At 55.6% G+C, this 21,129-nt stretch overlaps 9 protein-coding genes across 9 annotated transcripts; 5 read left to right on the plus strand and 4 right to left on the minus strand.

The window, feature by feature from the left end:
* Positions 1 to 482: 482 nt before the first annotated feature.
* Positions 483 to 1,672, plus strand: tim17 (Mitochondrial import inner membrane translocase subunit tim17; the record flags this gene model as incomplete). Its single annotated transcript, XM_032031263.1, has 8 exons — positions 483 to 525; positions 582 to 608; positions 775 to 798; positions 849 to 966; positions 1,023 to 1,131; positions 1,411 to 1,432; positions 1,489 to 1,568; positions 1,634 to 1,672. The coding sequence occupies 8 exons, from the start codon at positions 483 to 485 to the stop codon at positions 1,670 to 1,672; spliced, it is 462 nt and encodes a 153-aa protein (XP_031889426.1).
* A 512-nt stretch (positions 1,673 to 2,184) lies between these two features.
* Positions 2,185 to 3,580, minus strand: iaaA (Isoaspartyl peptidase; the record flags this gene model as incomplete). The annotated part of the gene is made up of 2 exons (XM_032031264.1): positions 2,185 to 3,387; positions 3,443 to 3,580. 2 exons carry the CDS (start codon positions 3,578 to 3,580, stop codon positions 2,185 to 2,187), a joined length of 1,341 nt encoding a protein of 446 aa, XP_031889178.1.
* Positions 3,581 to 3,980: 400 nt separating this feature from the next.
* Positions 3,981 to 7,447, minus strand: DUG2 (putative di- and tripeptidase DUG2; the record flags this gene model as incomplete). Its single annotated transcript, XM_032031265.2, has 3 exons — positions 3,981 to 5,621; positions 5,668 to 6,698; positions 7,321 to 7,447. The coding sequence occupies 3 exons, from the start codon at positions 7,445 to 7,447 to the stop codon at positions 3,981 to 3,983; spliced, it is 2,799 nt and encodes a 932-aa protein (XP_031889429.2).
* A 1,205-nt stretch (positions 7,448 to 8,652) lies between these two features.
* On the plus strand, positions 8,653 to 9,135 carry CGGC5_v006510 (uncharacterized protein; the record flags this gene model as incomplete). Its single annotated transcript, XM_032031266.1, has 1 exon — positions 8,653 to 9,135. The coding sequence occupies one exon, from the start codon at positions 8,653 to 8,655 to the stop codon at positions 9,133 to 9,135; it is 483 nt and encodes a 160-aa protein (XP_031889428.1).
* A 357-nt stretch (positions 9,136 to 9,492) lies between these two features.
* On the plus strand, positions 9,493 to 10,803 carry Pkd1l3 (Polycystic kidney disease protein 1-like 3; the record flags this gene model as incomplete). The annotated part of the gene is made up of 1 exon (XM_032031268.1): positions 9,493 to 10,803. One exon carries the CDS (start codon positions 9,493 to 9,495, stop codon positions 10,801 to 10,803), a length of 1,311 nt encoding a protein of 436 aa, XP_031889217.1.
* A 994-nt stretch (positions 10,804 to 11,797) lies between these two features.
* Positions 11,798 to 12,663, minus strand: usp106 (U1 snRNP-associated protein usp106; the record flags this gene model as incomplete). Its single annotated transcript, XM_032031269.1, has 2 exons — positions 11,798 to 12,247; positions 12,307 to 12,663. 2 exons carry the CDS (start codon positions 12,661 to 12,663, stop codon positions 11,798 to 11,800), a joined length of 807 nt encoding a protein of 268 aa, XP_031889218.1.
* A 351-nt stretch (positions 12,664 to 13,014) lies between these two features.
* On the plus strand, positions 13,015 to 14,809 carry GPI16 (GPI transamidase component GPI16; the record flags this gene model as incomplete). The annotated part of the gene is made up of 2 exons (XM_032031270.1): positions 13,015 to 13,364; positions 13,414 to 14,809. 2 exons carry the CDS (start codon positions 13,015 to 13,017, stop codon positions 14,807 to 14,809), a joined length of 1,746 nt encoding a protein of 581 aa, XP_031889215.1.
* A 1,111-nt stretch (positions 14,810 to 15,920) lies between these two features.
* vpr-14 (Minor extracellular protease vpr) lies at positions 15,921 to 19,244 on the plus strand (the record flags this gene model as incomplete). Its single annotated transcript, XM_032031271.1, has 11 exons — positions 15,921 to 16,055; positions 16,123 to 16,464; positions 16,521 to 16,584; positions 16,637 to 16,745; positions 16,802 to 16,862; positions 16,916 to 16,975; positions 17,024 to 18,312; positions 18,369 to 18,581; positions 18,637 to 18,811; positions 18,864 to 19,033; positions 19,094 to 19,244. The coding sequence occupies 11 exons, from the start codon at positions 15,921 to 15,923 to the stop codon at positions 19,242 to 19,244; spliced, it is 2,769 nt and encodes a 922-aa protein (XP_031889216.1).
* Positions 19,245 to 19,952: 708 nt separating this feature from the next.
* Positions 19,953 to 20,848, minus strand: MNP1-0 (Manganese peroxidase 1; the record flags this gene model as incomplete). Its single annotated transcript, XM_032031272.1, has 3 exons — positions 19,953 to 20,022; positions 20,077 to 20,464; positions 20,521 to 20,848. The coding sequence occupies 3 exons, from the start codon at positions 20,846 to 20,848 to the stop codon at positions 19,953 to 19,955; spliced, it is 786 nt and encodes a 261-aa protein (XP_031889221.1).
* Between the last annotated feature and the right edge of the window lie 281 nt (positions 20,849 to 21,129).

Raw genomic sequence — 21,129 nt, forward strand, 5'->3', positions numbered from 1 at the left:
ATTGTGGAATTTACGGACGACTCATTGGAAGCGGGAGCGTGGGTGCGCAGCACAAGGTTAAGAACGGATAGACGAGGGGGGGGGGCATTGCCAGGCCACCCAGCAGTTGAAAAACCCAAAACCTCAAGCGCCTCACTTACAGCTTTCAAAGGTTGTCACTGAAGCAGTCCAGTGAGGTTGCCTTTTTCGTCCGATGACGAGATGGCCCCAAAAGTAGGTGGACCCCTGGAAAAGGCGGGTCGATTTCCGCGATAAGATAAGGAAAGAGATTGAACCGCGGATTTGCCGCGCGCCCAAAAAATTGTCACTCCGAGCTTGGTCCGTGTTCGTCATTCCATCGCATTCGGCACCGCGTCAAGCTCTTTGCATCGCCAAATTCTCCACGACCACCGAACGAACCGCTTGCCTCTCCTCGACCGACGATCCGACTCCTTCGAACGGACCCTTCCCGACCAAAGACCTAACGTTAAAACACATTCGCCATGGATCACACGCGCGACCCCTGCCCTTGGGTTATCCTGAACGGTTCGCCCCTCCTCAACACCATGACCCAAATGTCGTGATGCTAACGACCAACGCAGATTTTGGTGGTGCTTTCGCCATGGGAGGTTAGTCTTCCGCCTCTTCTCGCCCGAGCCTTTCCCTCCGAAGCTTTGCGACAGCTGCGACAGCTTCCACGAGCCGGGTTCGACCGCTGCTCGCTCAGCTCTCTTGCTAGCATACTCCTACAAGGGCTCGGGACGATTTGATAAAACGTACTGACACACTTGAAAGCGATTGGTGGAACACTCTGGCATGGTAGGCCCACTGGCTTGATTTCATCTCTGCAGCGATTCTAATCCCTGCAGGTATCAAGGGCTTCCGCAACTCACCGTACGGAGAACGCCGCATTGGTGCCATCTCTGCGATTAAGATGCGCGCACCTGTTTTGGGCGGCAACTTCGGCGTATGGGGAGGTTTATTCTCGTTCGTGAAAAAACTTTGATTTTTTTCAAAATTTTGGTGCTGATCATAGGCCTCAGCACGTTCGACTGCGCCGTGAAGGGAATTAGGCAAAAAGAAGATCCATACAACGCCATCATCGCCGGATTCTTCACAGGAGGAAGTTTAGCCATCCGAGGTGGATATAAGGTTAGTCCCCCATGCGCGAGAAATGTGAACCGCCCATCGCCCGCAGCCCCAGGCCCCATTGCAAAGGCGTATCAGTTGTGACCGGTACACTCTCTACCGCGCTCTCTAGTACTCTCCCTGGCGGGCTGCTGGTCGTCCCTGCGTATGTCGCAGTCCTTGGGCCTTAGGAGGACATGTGCAGCCAGCTATTGAAAGATCTCTTGTTGCTCGGGGATGCGGTCGATGGGTGTCGTCTAAGACCTGCCGCACGACATGACTTGTCTAATACAACGAAAACAGGCTGCCAGGAATGGTGCCATCGGTCAGTACAAGCAGAAACGCTGCCAAAATACTTTTTGCTGACAAATTGGTGCACAGGATGCGCAGTTCTCTTGGCTGTCATCGAGGGTGTCGGTATCGGATTCCAGAAGATGTTTGCGGGCTCGACCAAGTTGGAGGTGAGTTTCTGCGCAAGCCAAGCAGCATCGTTACGCCCAGAATGTACTGACCTCAGGCCTCAAAGATGCCCCAGCCTCCTCCGTCAGACGGCGCCATGGTCTAAGGCTGCCCATGATGCCTCTGAATCTGTCAACGAACCGAAGCGGTGCGTCCACGCCGCCAACGAAACGACGACGCAATCGACCACTCTCTACTCTTGCAGTTCAACCTCCTTTTCCGTGGGGGATGTTGAAATCTGTCTTTACCACGACCGACGATTTCTGTTTTTTAATCGACCAAAATCACGCTATGCGGCAGGGGGAGGCGTTCCATGTAGTATAGACAAACGGCTCCAGGCAACCGGGACTGGAAACTCTGGGGAGAATCTCTTTGAGGATTTCCCGAACCAGATGAAAATTGGGGGGTGGCAATCTTGGGACAGATCGAAACGGGCTTATCTGACGTTTGGAAACGGCCTGGGTCATGATCCGAGATAGAAGGGATACGGCGGACTTCTCCCCTTTGACACGAGTATGGAATCTGTGTGAATAGGAATTGTACTGATATTCAACTCGCCATCTGTCTACTTTTGCGTTCTACTTCTCGCACTGCTCATCTTAGGTCTGTCTAAGCACATCACCACTTCTCCGCGTACAGCCGAGCATCCACGCCCTCCTCGACTTCGTCATGGTAAATCTTCGCGTGCGCCAGACCCTCGTCGTCGATCCATGCCCGGTACATCCCATTACAGTTGAAGTCCTGCAGAATCTCCGACCTCACGCCGACGACACCACCCTCCTCGTCCCTCGTGACCGCAATCTCGATCCCGATGATCCCGCCCTCGCCCTCACCCGTAACCCGCCACCGGTCCCCAGCACTTCTCTGCAACTCCCCTCCGGCCCCAGCAACGAACGACACGGCCTCCTTGCCCGACAAAGGCTTAAACCTCGCCACAGCCCCAACCGTCCTCCCCGCCGCAACTCTCCAAAACGAGTCCCCATTCCCTGTCCCCGACGCCGCGATCGCTCTCGTAGTCTTCACCGCCTTCCCAAACACAGGCGTGTAGACACTCAACGAAGGCAGACAATCCGCCATCAACCCCCTCAAGCTCTCCGACAACACAACCGCAGGACGGCCCTTCCCAAACGCCCCCGTCGGATCGCCCTCCTCAACCCACTCCTCCGCCCAAAACCCAGCGCCCACACTCGGCGTATCCCCAATCCTGCCCGTCAACTTATTCGTCAGCCCGCCCGTCGACGTCGCCGCGCACACCACCCCCTCCTCGTCCAGCGCCACCGCGCCCACCGTCCCCTGCGGCAGAAACTCGCTGCTACTCCACGTCGCATTCCCCTCCTCGCCGGTGCGCTCCCGCTCCAGCGCGCGGATATGCTCGTCCCACCGCCGCTGCGTGAAGAAGTACCCCGGCTCCACGAGCTCCAGCCCGTACTTCTCCGCAAGCAGCTCCGCCGTCGGGCCGTGCAGCAGCGTGTGTCCCTGCGCGGACGGCGCGTCGATCTCAGAGGAAGAAGGGTGGGAGTCGCTCCCGCCGCCGAGGTCCGCCTCGCCGTGCTCGAGCATCGCCTTGGCGAGCAGGATCGGGTTCCTGACGTGCCGCAGGCCCGTGACGCCGACGCCGCGCTTGGCGAAGCCGCGGGTCACCATCACGCTGGCCTCGAGCTCGTTGATCCCGTCGCGTGTGAAGACGGCGCCGTGGCCCGAGTTGAAGAGCGGGTTGTTCTCGAGGAGGGTGACGGCGTGGACGGCTGTTTCCAGGGCGCTGGGCAGGGCTGCGGTTGCAGTGGTGGTGGGGGTTGTCATGTAGGCGTTTGTCTTGCTGATCTGCGATTCCTCTATTAGTTCTGACTTCAACGGTGAGGAGGAGGGATGCGTGTACGATTGTCAAGAGGGCCGCGCGGTACTCGGCGTACTGCGGCGGCGCGAGGTTGGCAGGTTTGATGTTGCCCGCGCCGCCGTGGATGATGAGGCGCGGCTTGACCTTGACGGCCGTCGGGGATTGGCGCTTGTACTCCATTTTTGAATCTGTGAGATGCGGTGAGATTCAGAAAACTTTCAATACATCAGGATGAGTTCTTTATGAGACTGGGGATTGTTGTGTGAGAGGTGCCAGCTTGAGACGACGTCGGGGGAGTTGACCGGGTGTAGTTGATAAGATAAGATAAGCCGGGAAGCCCAATCCGGGAAGCTCTCCGGTGGGAATCGGCACCGGGAGGCCGAAGTTCGGATCACGTCAATGGGGAGGTTGGAGGCGACATATTGGGGCAACGGTGCGAGTCAGGCATTTCGCAATACAGATAACGCGGTCCGTGTGCTTCTAGGAATGCTCTTTGATTTTTGGGTATCCTTTCTATATTTTACAATCCAGAATCCTACGTTTAATCACCCCTCGAACGCCCTCTTTTTATTAATATGTACTACAAGCGCGCAAAGACAGAACCAATGATTTCCCTGCTTTTCAGAAGGTTGATCACCCTTAATCGCTCATTGTCCAAGTGACCGCCATCGCTGGACTGGCCGCAGGGCAGATGGGCAGCCGGGGCGCCGAACTCCTTCTCGAGGAAGCGGATGGCGGGGATGGAGCCACCCTCGCGGATGTACAGCGGCTTCTTTGGCCTCTGTGCCTTCTTCTTCTCTTGCGATGTTTCTTCTCCGTTGTTGGCATCGCCGGTGCCGAAAACATCACCCCAGGCCTTTACGATGGCTTCTTCGAGTGCTTGGAAGATCTCGTTGCTGGGGTCGCCGAGCCAGGGTTCGGCCTTGTTATCGATCTTGATGGACAGCGAGTTCTTGGACTCGAGTAGTCCAAATTCAGACTCTAGATAGGTGTTCAGGGAGGCAATGACATCGTTGACTTCTTGACCAGGCACCAGACGCAAGCTGATATTTGCGCTTGCGTGGCTACTGACCAGACTGCCGTCCGGGCCAGACACCTTGTAGCGATGGATGGTCAGGTTAGGCTCTCTCCAGCGGGCCATCAGCGCCGTCTTGAGCTTATCCTCAGGACCCTTTTCAGGGTTCTGGCGCATTAGAGTCGACGCGATCTCATCGTAGCGGGTTTCTTCTTCGGCAGTCACTGGTAAGATGCTTTCGTAGAAGCCGGGGATGAGAACCTTGTTTCCAGGACCCTTGAGTTTGGATAGTGTGGACGTAAGGTCGGAAAGGGGTTCGTTGTTCATGTATGAACCGTCAACGCCGGAGTGGAGATCAGGTAGGTGAGAGTCGACGCAGACTGTGGCGTGGAGAACACCACGCAGCCCGTAGGTGAGGCAAGGAACCTCGTCGTCAAGCCAATAGCTGTTGGCTAGTAGGATATAGTCGACGTCACCGATGAGGTCCTTGTTCTTGCGGACAATCTCTCTGAAGCCGCGAGAGGCGGACTCTTCTTCGCCCTCAATGAGGAAAATAATGTCGTTGGCGAGCTTCTTTGCTTGGAGAAGATCCGTGACGGCATACAGGGCGGCCATGATAGGACCCTTGTTGTCACTGACACCTCTGCCGTGGAGATAGCCGTTGATGCCTTTCATTTGGAACGGGTCGGTTTCCCACTTGCCCTTCTTATTGTCTGCCGGCACGACATCGTAATGACCGTAGAATAATATTCTCTTCCGCTTCTCAGCTGGCTCGAGCTTGCCGTTGAATTTGGCGAGGACGACTGGGTTGTGGGGACTGCTTTCCGTGCTCAGCATCTCGACCTGACCACCCAGGCGCTTGAACAGGGAGCCAAGGAAAGTCGCTCCTTTTCGGCAGTCTTCTGCGAATTCGGGTCGCGAGGAGACGGTGCGATACGAGACGAATTCTCCCAATGATTTGACCATGACATCGTCTGCCTCATCCACGTCTTGCTGTTGCTCGTATGATGAACAGTCGATGTTCCAAATGGCTACGTCGTTGTCATTGGCGCCTGTAATGTAGTATTGCCGGTTGTTGTACGTTGTTACTGCTGATGCGAGAACTTTGCCCTCATGGGCCTTCCAGCGAGCTATGCACTGGTACTTTTGGCTAATGTTTGCGGTCTGGGTATCTTTGTATTTGCCGTAGTGAACAGTGGAGTGTTTCTACAAAAGTTAGTTGCGATCTTTGACAGGAAAAGTGTGGACATACACTTGCGGATCCCGATCTGGAAGCACTGAAGAGATACCCCCAGTTCATTTGCAGGGTCATGATGTCGCCCTTGTGGCTCTTGATCACCCTCAACTTGGACTTGGTGTCAAGGTCCCACAGCTCGATAATGCCCTGCAGTTTTCCTGCATAGAGAAACGAGCCGTCGATGGCCAAAGACATGACCGACTCCGCATCATCAGATCCAAGCGACATCAGCTCCTGGAGACCCGGCTCCCGGTCGCTCTCCTCAGCTTGCTTGTCTCCCTCGGCGCCGAGCTTCCACAGCTTAATCGTTCCGTCGCCACCTCCGGAGATCAAAACCTCTTCGTCAGGCTCCACCAGGACCGTCGGGCCTTTCGCCATCAGCATCGAGTATACGTAGCCGTAGTGCGCAAACATCTGCAGCGCTCCCGGGTGAATCTCGACGACCTTCTCCGACCTAGGAATCTGGGTCCAACGCTCGTCGGTACGACGCGGCGTCGTTGATCCTCCTGCAGCCCTCGAGTCGAAAAACCTGTGATTCCTCCGGTCGGGGTGCTGTGACGAGTCGTGAGGCACCCTGTTGTTCGGGTCGGACAAGCTGACCCATTGTATGGAGGTGTTCTGCGCGCCGACGTAGACCGTCTCGTGCTGCGCGCTGTAGGCGACGGAGAAGATGTCGCCGACGTCGTAGGTGCTGTAGATCTCGTACAGGCGCTTCATCGTCTTCGGGCACCACACGTTGATCAGGGGGTCGCCGGCGCTCGAGAACAGCATCGAGCCGTCGGGTGTCAGGTACAGGCTCAGGACGCTGCGCTTGTGCGCCTGCACGATTCGCTCCTGGTGGAAGGTGGCCAGCGACCACACGACAATCTCGCCATCCTGCGTGCCGGCGTATATCCGCTCCTGCTCGGCGCTAACAGCAAGACAGAGGACAGAGCTGTCGTGTTTGAGGTTGTGAAAGAGTTCGGGGGCGACCGTGCCGCAGTCATCCGTGTCGCTCAGGTTCGTCGAGAGGTCGGAGGCCGCGATGGCGGAGGGCATCGTGTCTTCTGGGGCGCGGAAGGAAAGCGTGCGTCAGCAATGTGCGTGTCTCTTGAAGGCAAGTACCCAAATGCAGACTTGGGACAAGAATGGAACGAGACGAATGTGCGTTTTTCGTCTTTTCTTTGCCAATGTGGCAGCCCGTTGAGGAAATTGAGACAAGGAGGTGAAATTGGGCTGGCGTCGGCTGATGGTGTGACGCATATCTTTTGGGAGGGTCCCCTAAAATGCCAGCGCTGCGGTATCGCAACGAAAATGGCGAATGACGAAATGCGCTAGAGGGGACCTGGGACGCGCTGCGCTCTCGAGGTCTCGCCTTTCCAGGTGCACCCCTAGCGTGGATCCCCCGGAGTGAGAGACTCCAGACTTCTGGGTTGGGTGGATCGGTGCTGCAGTTCTCGGGCTCTAGCTCCCGCTGCTGCGGGGTCCACTGCTGTATTTTCAGGGGATTCCCAGGAACCAGCGTGACACTGGTCGCCGAGATGCGAAAGGCGTCTCGTGACAGTCTACATCTCTCTCTCTCTCTCTCTCTCTCTCTCTCTCTCTCTCTCTAGACACTCGTCATCTGTCGCAAGGGGGGCTTCGTCGGTGGTAGTCATGAGGATTGGAGCATACGCGAACAGAACTCACCATCTTCATATTCCGAAGACTCTTCTGACTCGGGAGACAGCTCAACCAGCTCGTCCTGGATCTTGCGGCACCCCTTGCAGTCGTCCCCCGGAGTGTGTCCCCCTCCTGACTCAAAAACCACAGCCATCTGCTTGCCTGTGTGACGGCTCCTTTCTGTTCTCTGCTTAATCGATAATGGGCCAACTAGATCGATGTGTGGCGCCTCTGGCTATTCTCGTCCAACTCGGTGGGGAGCTTTCTATTTGTACGGCAGCTCTGGACGCTTTGTCTCTCTCACCGCTTCATGACGCAACATTCGAGGGGATGGTATCATACGCTCGGGGAGTCAGGTCAATCAAGCGATAAGACTCGAATAGAAACAAAAGGCCAGCGTTCAGGTATGATTCTGTCTAGAAACGAGATTAGGAAGACGACGGCCGGGGAGCACTTAAGGGACATCCGGAGGGCCGAGATCGGTTGCGTGATTTCACAGCCCGTATTAAATATCTGGACGCCCGCATTGGATCGTTGGGCGCCAAGAGGCCGCCGACCTGAAGCTGTCCCTCCTCTGTTCCTCCTCCATGGCCCAGTTTAGCCAGTGGAAATCCTAGCCTCTGGCTCTGGGCCGAGTGACACACGCCGGCTGAGACAGATCCGGGACGCTCGCCGACAAGAGAAGAAGAAATTCCGGCTGGAGAGCCAAGGGCCTCAGAGACCCGCGTGTCTGGGCCGGCTCACCGCAAGATAAACAGTGGTCGGTCAGGCTGCGGTGCGCCCCAATTCAGGGTGCGTATGGTGATCTTCCGAGCGATCCCCCCGGCGTCTGCCCTATTGGAGGAAAACACGCGTGCTCCCAGGGATGCAAACAGAATACTGGACAGGCTGTTCAACTAGGGGATCCGAGCCGCGCAGGGGTTGCCGTAGCTGAAGCGGCCTTCCGTTTTCTTGCCGATAGGATTGCTCCCTGTTAGTGTTGGTGTTGCCGGCAAGATGTTGCCAGATATTGCTGGCAATATTGGCTCAGCTGACTTCGAGATGCAGCAAGCGATAGATGCCGGTCTCTAAAAATCAAGCCATGGTGGATCATCTGTTGGTTGCACGAGTGCGTTACGTTCGGCCACTTACGATGGCTCCCGCACCCACAGGAAACCATGGCCAATGGAAGAGCTCGTTGATGACTGCCAGCTAAATTAAGGCTGACTGGCGTCGAACGGGCTTCCTTCCGGATTTGAGATGCTTTCAGGATTCAACTGACATCTACAGCATCAGGACTTCGTCTGCAAGGTTGTTTATATCGTTTCGCATATCGCTCAAGACTTTCCACCTACAATGGCAACGGGCCAGAGAAACATCATGCAAGACGTCTCGTCAAGCCAGAGCAGGGTCATCTTGCCTCTAAGCAAGCCCTCCGCACCAGAACCCGCGGATAAATCTGTATTCCTCGCCGGAACGACCAGCAAGAGAGATTGGCGCAAAGATCTGATTGAATCTATCGCCCACCTCCCTATCACCATTTTCAACCCCTTTCGGCCCGACTGGGACAGCACATGGAGGGAAGACATATCGGACACGAGGTTCAAGGAGCAGGTCGAGTGGGAACTGGAGATGCAGGAGCGCGCGAGCATCGTCATTGTCTACTTTGAGCCTGGGACTGAAGCCCACATCAGCTTACTCGAGTTGGGGTTGTGCGCGCGGTCTGGGAAGGCCATCGTCGCTTGTCCTGAGGGCTACAAGAAGAGGGGCAATGTCCAGGTGGTGTGCGCTAGGTTCGGTGTTCCGTTATTGGAGAGCTATGAGGACCTGCGTGATGAGTTGATTCGGAGGCTAGGGAACTAAGACGAAGCAAGCTGAGGAGAAATTTAGCAACAGAGCAGCACCTAAATAACGAATGCAACGCCGGTGACTTGTAGGCAAATGAGTCTGAACATCGAGGTGTGAGATACTGTGTCGACACGGTCCTCCAAAACAGCGCCGGCCCGACATGATCCCGGCTGCCACTGCCAACCTATCCGTGCCGCATATGGGACCCCCCACTTACCCAATCCGACATGGTTCGCAATCCTCCAATCCAACCCAAGAGCTTCGAGTCAACATCGCCAATCTTGTGTTTGCTCCGATTCTTAATTTTTTCCCCCTACTTTCTTTCGTTCGAAACAAAACAAAAGCATCGATACCCATACCAATTCTTTCACCATGGACGATCAGTTTGGCGGCCGCACCGACGATGACCTCTTCTTCGACGACTTCGAGCCCGTGGCAGACTCGCAACCCGTAGAGACAGTCGCCGCTGCTCCTCCCCCTCCCGCCGCCGTCGCGACACCGCCCGTCGAGCCACCCAAACCCGAACCTGCTCCCCCGAAACCCGCCGCAGCTGAGAAGCCTCCTCCGCCTCCCGCCAAAGCGCCGACCGCACCCCGCGGCCTCGCAAACTCGCGATTCAACACAAACAAGCCCGCACCTGCCCCGCGTCCCCCCCGCCAACAGGCCCCCGCGCCCGCTCCTGCCCCAGCTCCCGCCGCAGCAGCACCCACCACCACGACAACCACCACCCCGGCCGCCGCCGCGCCTCCTCCCCAGGCCCCGACCGGCCCAGCCGCGCAGACCCAACAGCAGCAACAACCAGCTCCTCCCACCGCGCCCGCGAACAAATCCGCCTCGCCCGCGCCGCCCCGCGACAAGCCGCAACACGCGCCCACCGGCCCGGGCGGCAACACCGCTCTCAACGCCGAGGCGCGGCTGCAGTCGGGCGCGAACCCACGCACGAAGCTCACGGAGACGGAGCTGGCGGCCAAGATGGAGCAGATGCGCATCCTGAACGCTGAGAAGACGCGCAAGTTCGAGCAGGCGGAGCAGGACGAGCGCAACCACGCGGAGGCCTACGCGCGGGGCATGGAGGAGGCGCGCAAGCGCAAGAAGATCGAGGAGGAGAAGCGCAAGCGCGGCGAGGAGGAGCGCAAGCGCATGGACGACGAGAGGGCCAAGAACCGCGAGAGGAAGCTCAAGGCGATGAGCATGAAGGAGGGCGGCTGGGACGAGGGCAAGGAGGCGCTTAATGCGGAGGAGGAGAGGAGGGGCTTCCGCGGGGCGAACGGGGGGATCAGAGGGGCTAGGTCTGCGGGCCTCTCTGGCAGCAGGTTTGCTAATGATGGCGATGAGGGTGAGAGGCAGGACAGGTACGGCGACCGCGATGATCGCAGAGGTGGTCGTGGCCGTGGCCGTGGCGGCGGCAGGGGTCGCGGCCGTGGTGGACGAGGTGGTCGGGGTGGCTACGGCGATGATTTCGCTCCCAGAGACCACAGGGAACCTGCGTCGAACGGGACCCGTGACGCGAAGCCTTCTGCGCCGGAGGTGAAGGCGCCCGCTATCAACACCGAGGAGTTCCCCGCTCTTCCTGGCAAGGGCAAGACCGGAGAGACCTCGCCGCCTGTGTTGTCACCTCTCGGCAGATGGGACGATGAGATGGAGGCTTTGGACGCGAAGATGAAGAGCGACGCTCAAGCCTAGGAGGCATTCAGACGTACCGAAGCCGACAAATCTGAGTCGAAACCTCTTAGCGCCGAGGAATTTCACACCCTTGCCGAAGCGTACGGGTGCAATATCAAGAAAAAGGACACAGCTGACGCTTGAGATACCCACTGCCGATAGCGAGGACTCGTATCCTCTAGGTGTAGAGGGAAGGATATGCAAGAGTGTAAGAGCAGGGCGAATTCCGTGCCTTGGCAGACACCATGAGCGGATTACGAAAACAAACAATGACGGCATATTGAACATTGTCACGCAGCAGGAGTAGCAGCGGGTGGGTAAAATTATGAGGGCGCTTTGTAGCATTTGCCGCCGTTGCAGGTGGGCGACTATGGGCATTTGAAAATGTAGAAGCCCGTGATTAGCGTAAATACATAATTGCCCATGAACCCAAGCCGCCGGCCAACTCGAGGTCTCACATGTGCCTGGATGGTAGACCTCGTGTGTACAAGCTGTTCTGACTTGCGCCGTGCTCCAATGCCGTGTTCGAGGCCTAAAAGACTTAGTATGGACAACAATGAACTCCAGTGGTTCGTCACCCACGTTACTGTGCATTCTGATAAAAGCAATGTCGAAAACCATGTTGCGGCCCTTTTTGGCTGGGCTTCCTAGTCATCGATTGACGACACCCGTAGGAAAGGCCTGCTGATATCCATTTTTGACGTGGAACTTTGCTCGTAAGCCAACGGGGTGGTGCCATCGGTCGTCAGGCGATCCGAGTTGACCGTTGCAAGGAGGTCAGCTTTGCGAAGATGGTAGCTGTTCCTCTCAGTCTCTCTCGCCATAATTTAGAATCCCCCGCCTGGCTTTTATTCTCTGCATTGTCTTCCGCGTTGCCATCTGTTTCGTCGTTTATTTGTCCTCTGTGTTGGGTCTTCGTGATAGGTGAGGATGGTACTCAAGGATCTGACGGTGGTTGCGAGGAATCTGAGTATGGTAATGAAGCATCCAAGGATGGTACCGAGTGATCTGGGTCCTACCACCCTCCGCGGTATCCCCTGCCACCGCGCCCGCGGTAGCCGCCACCGCTTCGAGGACCCCTCGGGCCACCATGGCCCATGCCGTCATCTTCTACGGGCGCCCTTCGGTGGCGCATTTCCTTGGGGAAAGCCTCGTATGTCTTGCGCATCTGAGCGTAGCCAAGATGCATTTTTCCGTAAAAGTGGTCGGCCAAGCGGCGGTCGTTGTCGAGCCTACTCAGGTAGGCGCCACACACGTCGCATACCTGTAGCTTCTGGTGGCCAGACGGACCTGAGGTGTCGGACAATGCCTTCAACTCCTTCTCGCGGTCCAGCTTCGTCTGTTGTGCCTGTCGCACGCGATAGAATTCGTCGATTGAACGGGAAACTTCACCCATCTCGCCGAGGATTTCGACTTCAAGGGTGCCGTTTTGGATCGTGGATGACAGGTCGGCTATGCTTCTCAACTGCAGACATAATTAGCATGCGCCTCCGCGCAAAAAGAATATCCCAGATGGGAACATACCAAAGCATTGGTCTGTCTAATTTCATCCGGTGTCTTCTCGAGCCTGCGCTGGGCGGCGTCTATTCTCCTATTGCAGTCGTCGATATACTTTTGAAGGTCGCGCATGTAGTCGTACTCGAAACCATATTTTTGCTTGTCCTTGTCAGGCAGGCCCTCGTACTCGGCCTTCAGCGCCTCCGAGTGCTGCTTCGGGCAGGGACCCAAATCCTGCTTGGTATTTGTGAAGAGGTCGTGAGGACATGTGCCGACGAGGAAAGATCTGCAGACTTTGGGGTCGGTCATGGACAGCGAGGCCGATCGCGTGGTGGCCGAGCCGCCCATGAGCTGCTCGAGCAGCTTTCTTTGTTCCGCGGCCATGATGTCGTGTCAATTGGCGTCGTCGAGCTTCTGTCAGGGGAGCTGGGTCTGAGAAATAGAGCGATTGTCGCGAGATTACAGGGAAGAAATGCTTAAGAGCGTGACGCGCCGGATGGGAGTTTGGGGCGGAATGTGGAGAGCTAGGTGCATGGAAATTCAAGCGTAAATGGAAGCTAAGGTTACGTAAATAATTCTGCCAATACCCACCGCCTTCCCGCATCCCTCCAGGTAGCCACCTACACCACCAGCACCCTTCGCGACTCTGAGGGACCTCCTGCCATCCATGCGCTGGCCGAGCAGGGGAGAGCGAAAGCCAGCAGACGTCACTCTCTTGCGCGAAACTCTTTCAAAATGCGCCAGTTACTGGCGGCCCTTCTCTTCTTGTGCCTCGCTGCTTTCGGCACAGCTGCGGATTACCATGAGCAGCTGAACCTCCGGCCGCTGCCCCTTTCCGCCCTGCTGGCGAGCTTCAACTTCCGGTCCAACACGTCGCTGGCTGACTTCGAGTCGCAAAACTTCCGCTACTTTCCCCGTTCGCTCGGACAGATTCTGCAATATGCCGGCACTCGCGAACTGCACTTGAGGTTTAGCTTGGGACGATGGGACGCTGAAAGCTGGGGAAGCCGGCCTTGGGATGGTCAGCGGGAGGGCGGAACAGGCGTGGAGCTGTGGGCTTGGCTGGAGGCAGAGACGGATGAGGAGTATGTTGCTTGCTGGCTTTCTGGTCCGATTGAAACTAACTTTGCTCAGGGCCGATCAGAAGTGGTTGACCCTCACCAATGCCCTCTCGGGTCTCTTCTGCGCATCTCTGAACTTCGTCGACGGAACACGAACCACGCGACCGGTCATGTCATTCCAGCCCGAGGGCGACCACCCTGAAGCTTCCATACCGAATATGCAGTTGCTGCACGGCGTCCTCCCGAAGGAGGTCGTCTGTACGGAGAACCTGACGCCTTTCCTGAAGCTGCTTCCTTGCAAGGGCAAGGCGGGCATCTCGAGCTTACTCGATGGCCACAAGTTATTCGACTCCTCCTTCCAGAGCATGGCCATCGACATCAAGCCTGTGTGCCCCGAGGGGCAGGAGTGCGTTCTACAGATCGAGCAAACAATCGACATGGTTCTGGATATCGACCGCTCCAAGCGACCCAGAGACAATCCGATTCCCCGCCCTCCTCCCGGTCACGAGCTCAAGTGCGACGCATCGAAGCCTTACCACTCAGACGATACATGCTATCCTATCAGTCACAGCCTCGGCCAAGACTGGACTTTGTCCCAGTTGTTCGGGAAGACAGTCAAGGGGGTCTGCCCTTTGACTGACGAGGACGTGCCCCCGGTGTGTATTGAAGTCCCCCATTCGAGGGGAGTCTTCACGTCTGGAGGTGCTACAGAGATCCTCAATCCCAACGGAGTATCGCGGTGCTTTAAGTTCGGTCATGAGTCGGAGTTGGAGATCGTTTTGCCTCTTGAGAATAAAGAAGGCCACGACGCTGCGGACGAGCTTGTTGAGCCGGCGACCCCTCTGATTTACGCCGAGCGAAGTTTCACCGGCCATGGGCAGGAGCATGGTGGCATGCAGGCTATCCTGACAAACCCCAGCAAGGACACCGAAGTGGAGTTCATTTACATGGAATCTCTGCCTTGGTTCATGAGGGTCTATCTGCATACCCTCAACGCTAGGATCGAGGGCTCAGCTGGCTCTCAGCCGTCCATCATCGAGGACATTTACTACCGTCCAGCCGTGGATCGCGCCAGGGGCACACAGCTCGAGCTGCGCATGCGCATTCCTCCCGCCTCCACAGTCTTTCTTACCTATGACTTTGAGAAGTCCATTCTGCGATACACCGAGTACCCTCCTGACGCAAACCGCGGCTTCGACATTGCCGCTGCCGTCATTACCACTCTCAGCCCGCGCACACAAAGCACGCGGACAACGACCCTGCTGCTGAACCTCCCAACACCGGATTTCAGCATGCCCTACAATGTCATCATTTTCACATCAACAGCGATCGCCCTCGCTTTCGGCGGCATGTATAATATCTTAGTCCGGAGACTTGTCGGCGCCGATGAAGGCCCGAGCCCGGTGCTCAAAGCCAAGTTAGGTCGGCTTTTGGGCAAGCTCAAGGGAAGAGTGTCGGGAAAGAAATGAAGAAAAACAAGATTTTGCGTTCATCAGTACCCTCATTTCCCAAGAAGCCGTATATCCTGGCCAAACAGCCTGCTCGTTACCGTTCCAAGTGACAAAATGAACTAATCATGATCAGTAGCCTTTCAAGGATGTCGGGAATTTAATTTGAATTGAGGGGATCAGCACGGAAACGGTCCGTTGCGTCTTAGGCACCACGTTATGTCTCGGGTATCGTCTTTTCTACAAACAGCTCACAAGAGGTCCAACCTGCATCCGTTTCCGGCCTCTTCTTTGCGGAGACGCGGATAGAGACCCCACGTCGACGGGAGCCATTTCACACGGCGTGCCTCAAGTGCATGTGTGCAACACACGTCGACGTCCCTCGTTCGATTTGTTGACAACGAAATGCGGAGCGAGATCTGTGCTACCATCGGGCCTACTCGTAGACCTACATCCAGCAATGGCCTCGTCCTACCGTCATGGTCCTTCTTCATCACATCGACGCATCTTTACCCGTTTCTGTGAATCGTTATTTGCTTTTTGTTTAGTTTGTCGGGCAAGTGTTGCCGGAGTCGATGGCATGTTGACCTGCGGATGTGCTAGGCGTGCTACGAGAATCGGGTACAGATTCGGGAGACCACCTCATCCCTTTTTCAATGCATAGCCTGGACGACGAGCGGGGTTGAGATCAGGTACGAAGCTTCAGGTGGTTTCCCAGTCGGCTTGAAGTCTTGGGGACGATGGAGATGTCATTCCAGCCTCTTTTCGAACTGTGAGAGCTAACGGGATGCTCTCAAAAGCTGGGGCAATATCGGATGGGTATGTCTCAAGCTGCCTGGCGACTCCATTGGCACTTCTAAAAAGTAATAAACGACCCAATGGCCCCAGTCTGTCTGTTCGTAGTAACCCTGTAGATTGCTGTTTGTTTCTCTGCATGGGTCTGTTTGAACGATACGAAAATGCAGGTTCCCTCCACTCCGGAATCGCACACGAGCACCTGAGGCCGTACACCCACCTGGGCCAGAAGTCGGGAATCCCTCTTCACATATCTAGACGCGAAAGCCGGACTTTATTTTTCCTCTTGCCAGTTCAAGTCACGGATCAAGGTCATTGAGGGCTCACTTCAGCGGGCATGCATCTGACAACTGTTCTGGCGGTTCTGTCCCTCGCGGGCGTTGGCTCTGCCGTTTTCGGAGTCACGGGAGAATCTCAAAAGAAGGTTCCCCTCGTCGGAGGCACGAAACGATTCATTCTCGAGTTGTCAAAGGTGAGTGATTCTCATAGAAGAACCGTGTGTCGGATGTCATCAAGAGATGCTAACATGTGACTGGCAGGACTCTGACTTGGAGAGACTGACCTCAGAGCTCTCAACTCGGGAAGGCACGAAGCTCTACAAGACCTTTGAGAGCGAAATCTTTACTGGCGTCAGTATCGAGACTACCATTGAGAATGAAGAGACTCTTCGCATCCTGCAGAACGTCGGCAATGTGTGGCAATCGAGACGGATCGAGATGGCCACGGTTGAGAATGGCAGGGAATTCAGCAGTGCTATTTCCGCAGCGAACTACTCCATCCACAACATGACTGGTGTCAACAAGCTTCATGAGGCTGGCATCCTGGGAAAGGGCGTCAAGGTCGCTGTTGTGGATGCTGGTGTTGACTATAATCATCCTGCGGTGAGGCTTTTTCCTTCGTATTGGTTACTCCTCAGGCACTGACTTGGGACACGTAGCTTGGCGGTGGCTTTGGTCCCGGATTCAAGGTCATCGGCGGTTACGATCTGATTGGTTCTTCATGTAAGAGCATCTCCATTCACAATTTACCCGGCATCGCTGACATCTGTGAAAGACTGGCCTGACCAAGGCTTTGACAAGAATCCGGATGACGACCCCATGGAAGGAGGCAGTAATGGCCATGGAACCCATGTTTCTGGCATTGTTGCTGGAAAGTCTGACAGGTATGGATTGATGTAGCGATGTCTACTACTTCTAACTTTGACTGACTCCCGCTTAGTTGGCAGGGTGTTGCCCCCGAAGCCAATATCCTATCTTACAAGGTCTTTGGCGACAACGATGTGAGTTCCCTGACGCATGCAAACCGATACATCAGTTGACATATGATGGACAGAGTGGCCAGACGGATGAAGAAACACTTATCGACGCGTTCCTGCGAGCGCTCGCTGATGGAGTAAGTCAGGGTCCCGTATTCTGGCACACCTCACTAACTTTCCCACAGGCGGACATCATCACCTCATCAATTGGCGGCCGTGGAGGCTTCGCCAACAATGCGTGGGCAGAGGTTGCCTCTCGCATGGTTGACCAAGGCGTTATAGTAACCATTTCGGCGGGCAACGATGGAGAGAGTGGTCTCTTCTTCCCCGACAACGGTATGTCTGGCAAGAACGTCCTCGCTGTCGCTTCTACTGAGCCAGACAACGTTCCTGGTTTGCCATTTGAAGTTACGTTCAACGACGGGGAGCACAAGAGCACAGCTACATGGGCCTTCTTCTCTGGCACCCTCACGCACAACTTCCCGCTCAACGGAACACTGCAGGTCATCGCCTTGACAACGGATCCGAAGAACGTTACCGTGGGATGCACCAAGTTCCCCGAGGACGTCGACTTGTCCCATGCTCTGGTGGTGGTCCCTCGCGGAGGCTGCAGCGCAGCTACGAAGCGCTATGTCCTCTTCGCCGCCGGCGCTGAGCATGTTCTCTTCTTCAACGATGAGAAGATATTCCCCCTGCCCGACAATTGGGACACTCGGGGCGCTGACGGCATTATTGGTCAAGAAGAAGGAATCGCTCTCACCAAGGCTTTGGCCGACGGCGTCACCGTTTACGCCAGGTTCTTCGAAGAAGACAAGTTGCCCCTTCTCAACATGAAGAACCCCACAGTTGCCGCCTCGTATTTCACTTCTCTGGGTGGTCTATACGACTTGAGCATCAAGCCTGATATCGCAGCGCCTGGTAGCAACATCTTATCGACCTTGCCGCATGGTCGATTCGGGATCAAATCGGGCACGTCGATGGCGACGCCCTACGTCGCGGGCATTGCAGCGCTCTACATTGGCAAGTATGGCGGCAGATGGGTTCACGGCCCGGATTTCGCCAAGAAGCTCGCAGCTCGGATCATGTCCAGCGGCGACTCCCTTGGCTGGTCGGACGGCACCAACGTGACGGATTACGGCACGTACGCCCCAATCTTCCAGCTGGGCACTGGTTTGGTGAACGCCACCAAGGTCTTGGAGTACCAGACAGAGCTATCCTGGGCCAAGTTTGCACTCAATGACACGGCTCACTTTGAGTCTTGCCAGCGAGTCAACATTACTAACAAATGCACCGAGCCGATTACCTACGAGTTCTCTCATCAGGCCGCCGGAGCTTTTGAGGCGTTGACTGGCAGACTTGACTTCGCCTCAGGTCCCGGTTTGGGGATAGACTTTTCTCCCATCGAAGTGCCCGTCAACGTCACCTTTCCTGAGGGCGAGTTCACCGTCGAGCCTGGCCAGACTAAGGAAGCAACGTAAGTCTAATCCTTAACTCCTTGGAGATGCTTGATTGACTGACCCAATGATCCAGATTCCACTTCAACCATCCTAAGGGTCTCAATGCGTCGGCATTGCCGGTGTACAGCGGCAAGATTCTCATTAACGGCTCCAACGACGAACAGCTGTCAGTCCCCTACATGGGCGTTGCGGCCGATGTCCAGAAGACCTTCCGACAGATGTTTAGCGACAATTTCCCTTACATCCTGTCGACCCAGAACATGACCCGCATTGAAGATGATTCCACGTGAGTTTGCGTTCATATGCCAACCTTCAGCTGCGATGCGCTAACGGCTACTTAGATTTTCGTTTGACCTGAGCATTGGACAGCAAGACTTCCCCAGGCTGTTCATCACCATGCGCTGGGGCGCTCCGCTCGTCCGGTGGGACATCTTCGAGAGGGGATGGACGGAGAAGAACTGGACCTATCCGCCTGTGCCCGGCGTGAATGGTTTTATTGGGATGGCTGCTCCCTGGGTAAGAAACTCCTACACATGTTTACGTTCGTATCGTGCTAACATTGGCGGAGAACAACGAAAACTATGTGTCCGTCTTCGACCCCGAGACTGAAAACGAGCTCGACATTGTCAGAGGCCCGCTGACCGAGCTATCTCGTGATGCCTACGGCTACTCGGTGTATCGTTTCTGGTGGCTTGGTCGATTCACAAACGGGTACAAGATCAGGCCTGGTAACTACACGTGAGTCCTTCTCTACTCCCCTAGTCTAAGCTCTGCACGATGTTGACGGTAAAACGATAGCATGCGCGTCGCTGCCCTGCTTCCTTTCGGCGACCCTGACCGTTCTGAGCACTGGGACATCTGGAGCCATGATTTCAAGGTCGTGCTTGGCAATTGGACGACGCCTTTCTCGGCGAAGAATGCTTTGCCTCCTGTGCCGCTCCGTAATTGAGCAAAGTAAAGCTCATCGATCTAGGACTTAGAACCTGGCGTACGTCTTCTGCGTTCGATGCCCCAATGGCGTCGTAGTAGTAGTTCAAGCAAAAGTTGTAGTCTCGCGGGCCTTGTAACATGGGACGGGACTTGCCATGTCATATCATTCTTGTTTCTAAATTCTTGGCCTGCTATTTCTGTTCAAAAGATCCAGCTTGTCAATTATTTGCAGTTTAGAATTCATACTTCAATCCTCGAGTTAAGGCCACCGAAGTGAATATCGCGTTACAACTGCGTACATTCACATGGACAAATCACAACTGCTATTCTCTTGAGCCCCGCAGCATCAGTCCGGTGAGCCTACTCGCCTCAAGCATTTCCCTTACTCGGCTACCAGCTCCTAGTCGAGAGCACAGCGATTTGACGGCTGCGCCTTTCCGTCAAAATGGTTCTTGTGCGTCGTGACACCCGCAAGGATACCGCGTCAGCCTCTGAAGTAGGGCTCATTCAGAGTGTAGCGAATGGTACTGTCGGCAAGGTCCACCTGGTGCCGAAGATAGAGGGGCTAGCAAATCGATGACCAACGTGATGGCAAGAAGAAAATGGCCACTACTCTCGAATCATATGGGTCAAAGTCTATTAGGGTATTATTTAAGGTGGATTAAGATATCATCATCATGTTCGCGCATGCGTCCCAAAAAGTGACAGTCAATGGGTGGAGTCTTAATTATGACACCAATTTGGAGCAGTCAGCAAGCTTGCCCAAATCGTTTCCTAAGATGCTCATTTTCGCCATTCTACACAAAAGGTTAGTCGACTTCTCAAAGCAAAGCCATTAGCAAACTACTCACGCAAGCTTGAAAGCGGTGTTCCAACGCGCCTGGCTCGTGCCGAAGCCTTTCCAGACGTTCTTCGTCTCGGTGGCGTTGCTGACGGCAACATCACTACCGAGGGAGGTGGGCGATGTTTCTTTAACAGTCTCCGGATAGAAGGTCGTGCTGTCCAGCTTGTCGGGGGTCGAGTCGAACGCCAGCTCCTGGAGGCTAGTTCCTGCGCTGTGCGCACCAAGGAGAGCCACAAGATCGGTTGCCGTGAAGCCCTTCTTCTTGAAGGCGTTGATCTGAGTGGCGGCATCAGAGTCCTGTGTGGGTAGCACGCCCTCGGGGTTGGGCAAACTGGAATCTTTGCGGCCAACCCAGAAGTATGTCTTGGGACCACCGCAGGCTGCAACGGCAAGTGCTGTAGTACTCGTTAGTTATCTCGTGAAACCTATATCTGATGTTCTTGACTCTTACATGCTGCCGCTTGAATCATGTCAGCGGTGCCAACGCTGTACTCGACTGCCTTCTGGCCAAGGGTGTCACAGATAGGCTGGATCTGGATGTTCTCCTCCCTGTCCAAGTACTCATTGGCCAGGATCAGTGAGCCATCACATGCGCCTGGAAAGCAGTCGTGGAACGACGCTCTGATGGCTTGTCTAGCTTCAGGCGAGCATCCAGCGAAGGTAGCCTTCAGATCTGCGGCAACCTTCGTCCATACTGGCGGGCATACGTGAGCATGGGAGGTTACGATGACCGACAGAAGGATCGGAAGGAGTGATGTGAAGTTGCGAAATGAACGCATTATGATGAGTATTAGTAATTAAGGTGAAGACACAGTTAAGGTGAAAGTTCTGCAAAGTTGCATCGATGACGAAGGCTGAAGAAGGCGGGACTGGAACGAATGACAAGCAATGCATTACAACTCAGACTCATAGACGTACCAGACAGCTCTCTTAAACTGTCTTCCATTGTTCCTCCGCCGAACTTTCTTCCGGCTCCAGTCAACTCCATCAAACTTCAGGCGCGTCGACGTGCGCATGCTCAGGCACGCCAACCACGTTGACCTTTCTAGAACGGTGAGCC

Source organism: Colletotrichum fructicola (assembly GCF_000319635.2).
Source record: "Colletotrichum fructicola Nara gc5 chromosome Unknown KSG_Nara_v1_contig03, whole genome shotgun sequence".
Taxonomy (NCBI): domain Eukaryota; kingdom Fungi; phylum Ascomycota; class Sordariomycetes; order Glomerellales; family Glomerellaceae; genus Colletotrichum; species Colletotrichum fructicola.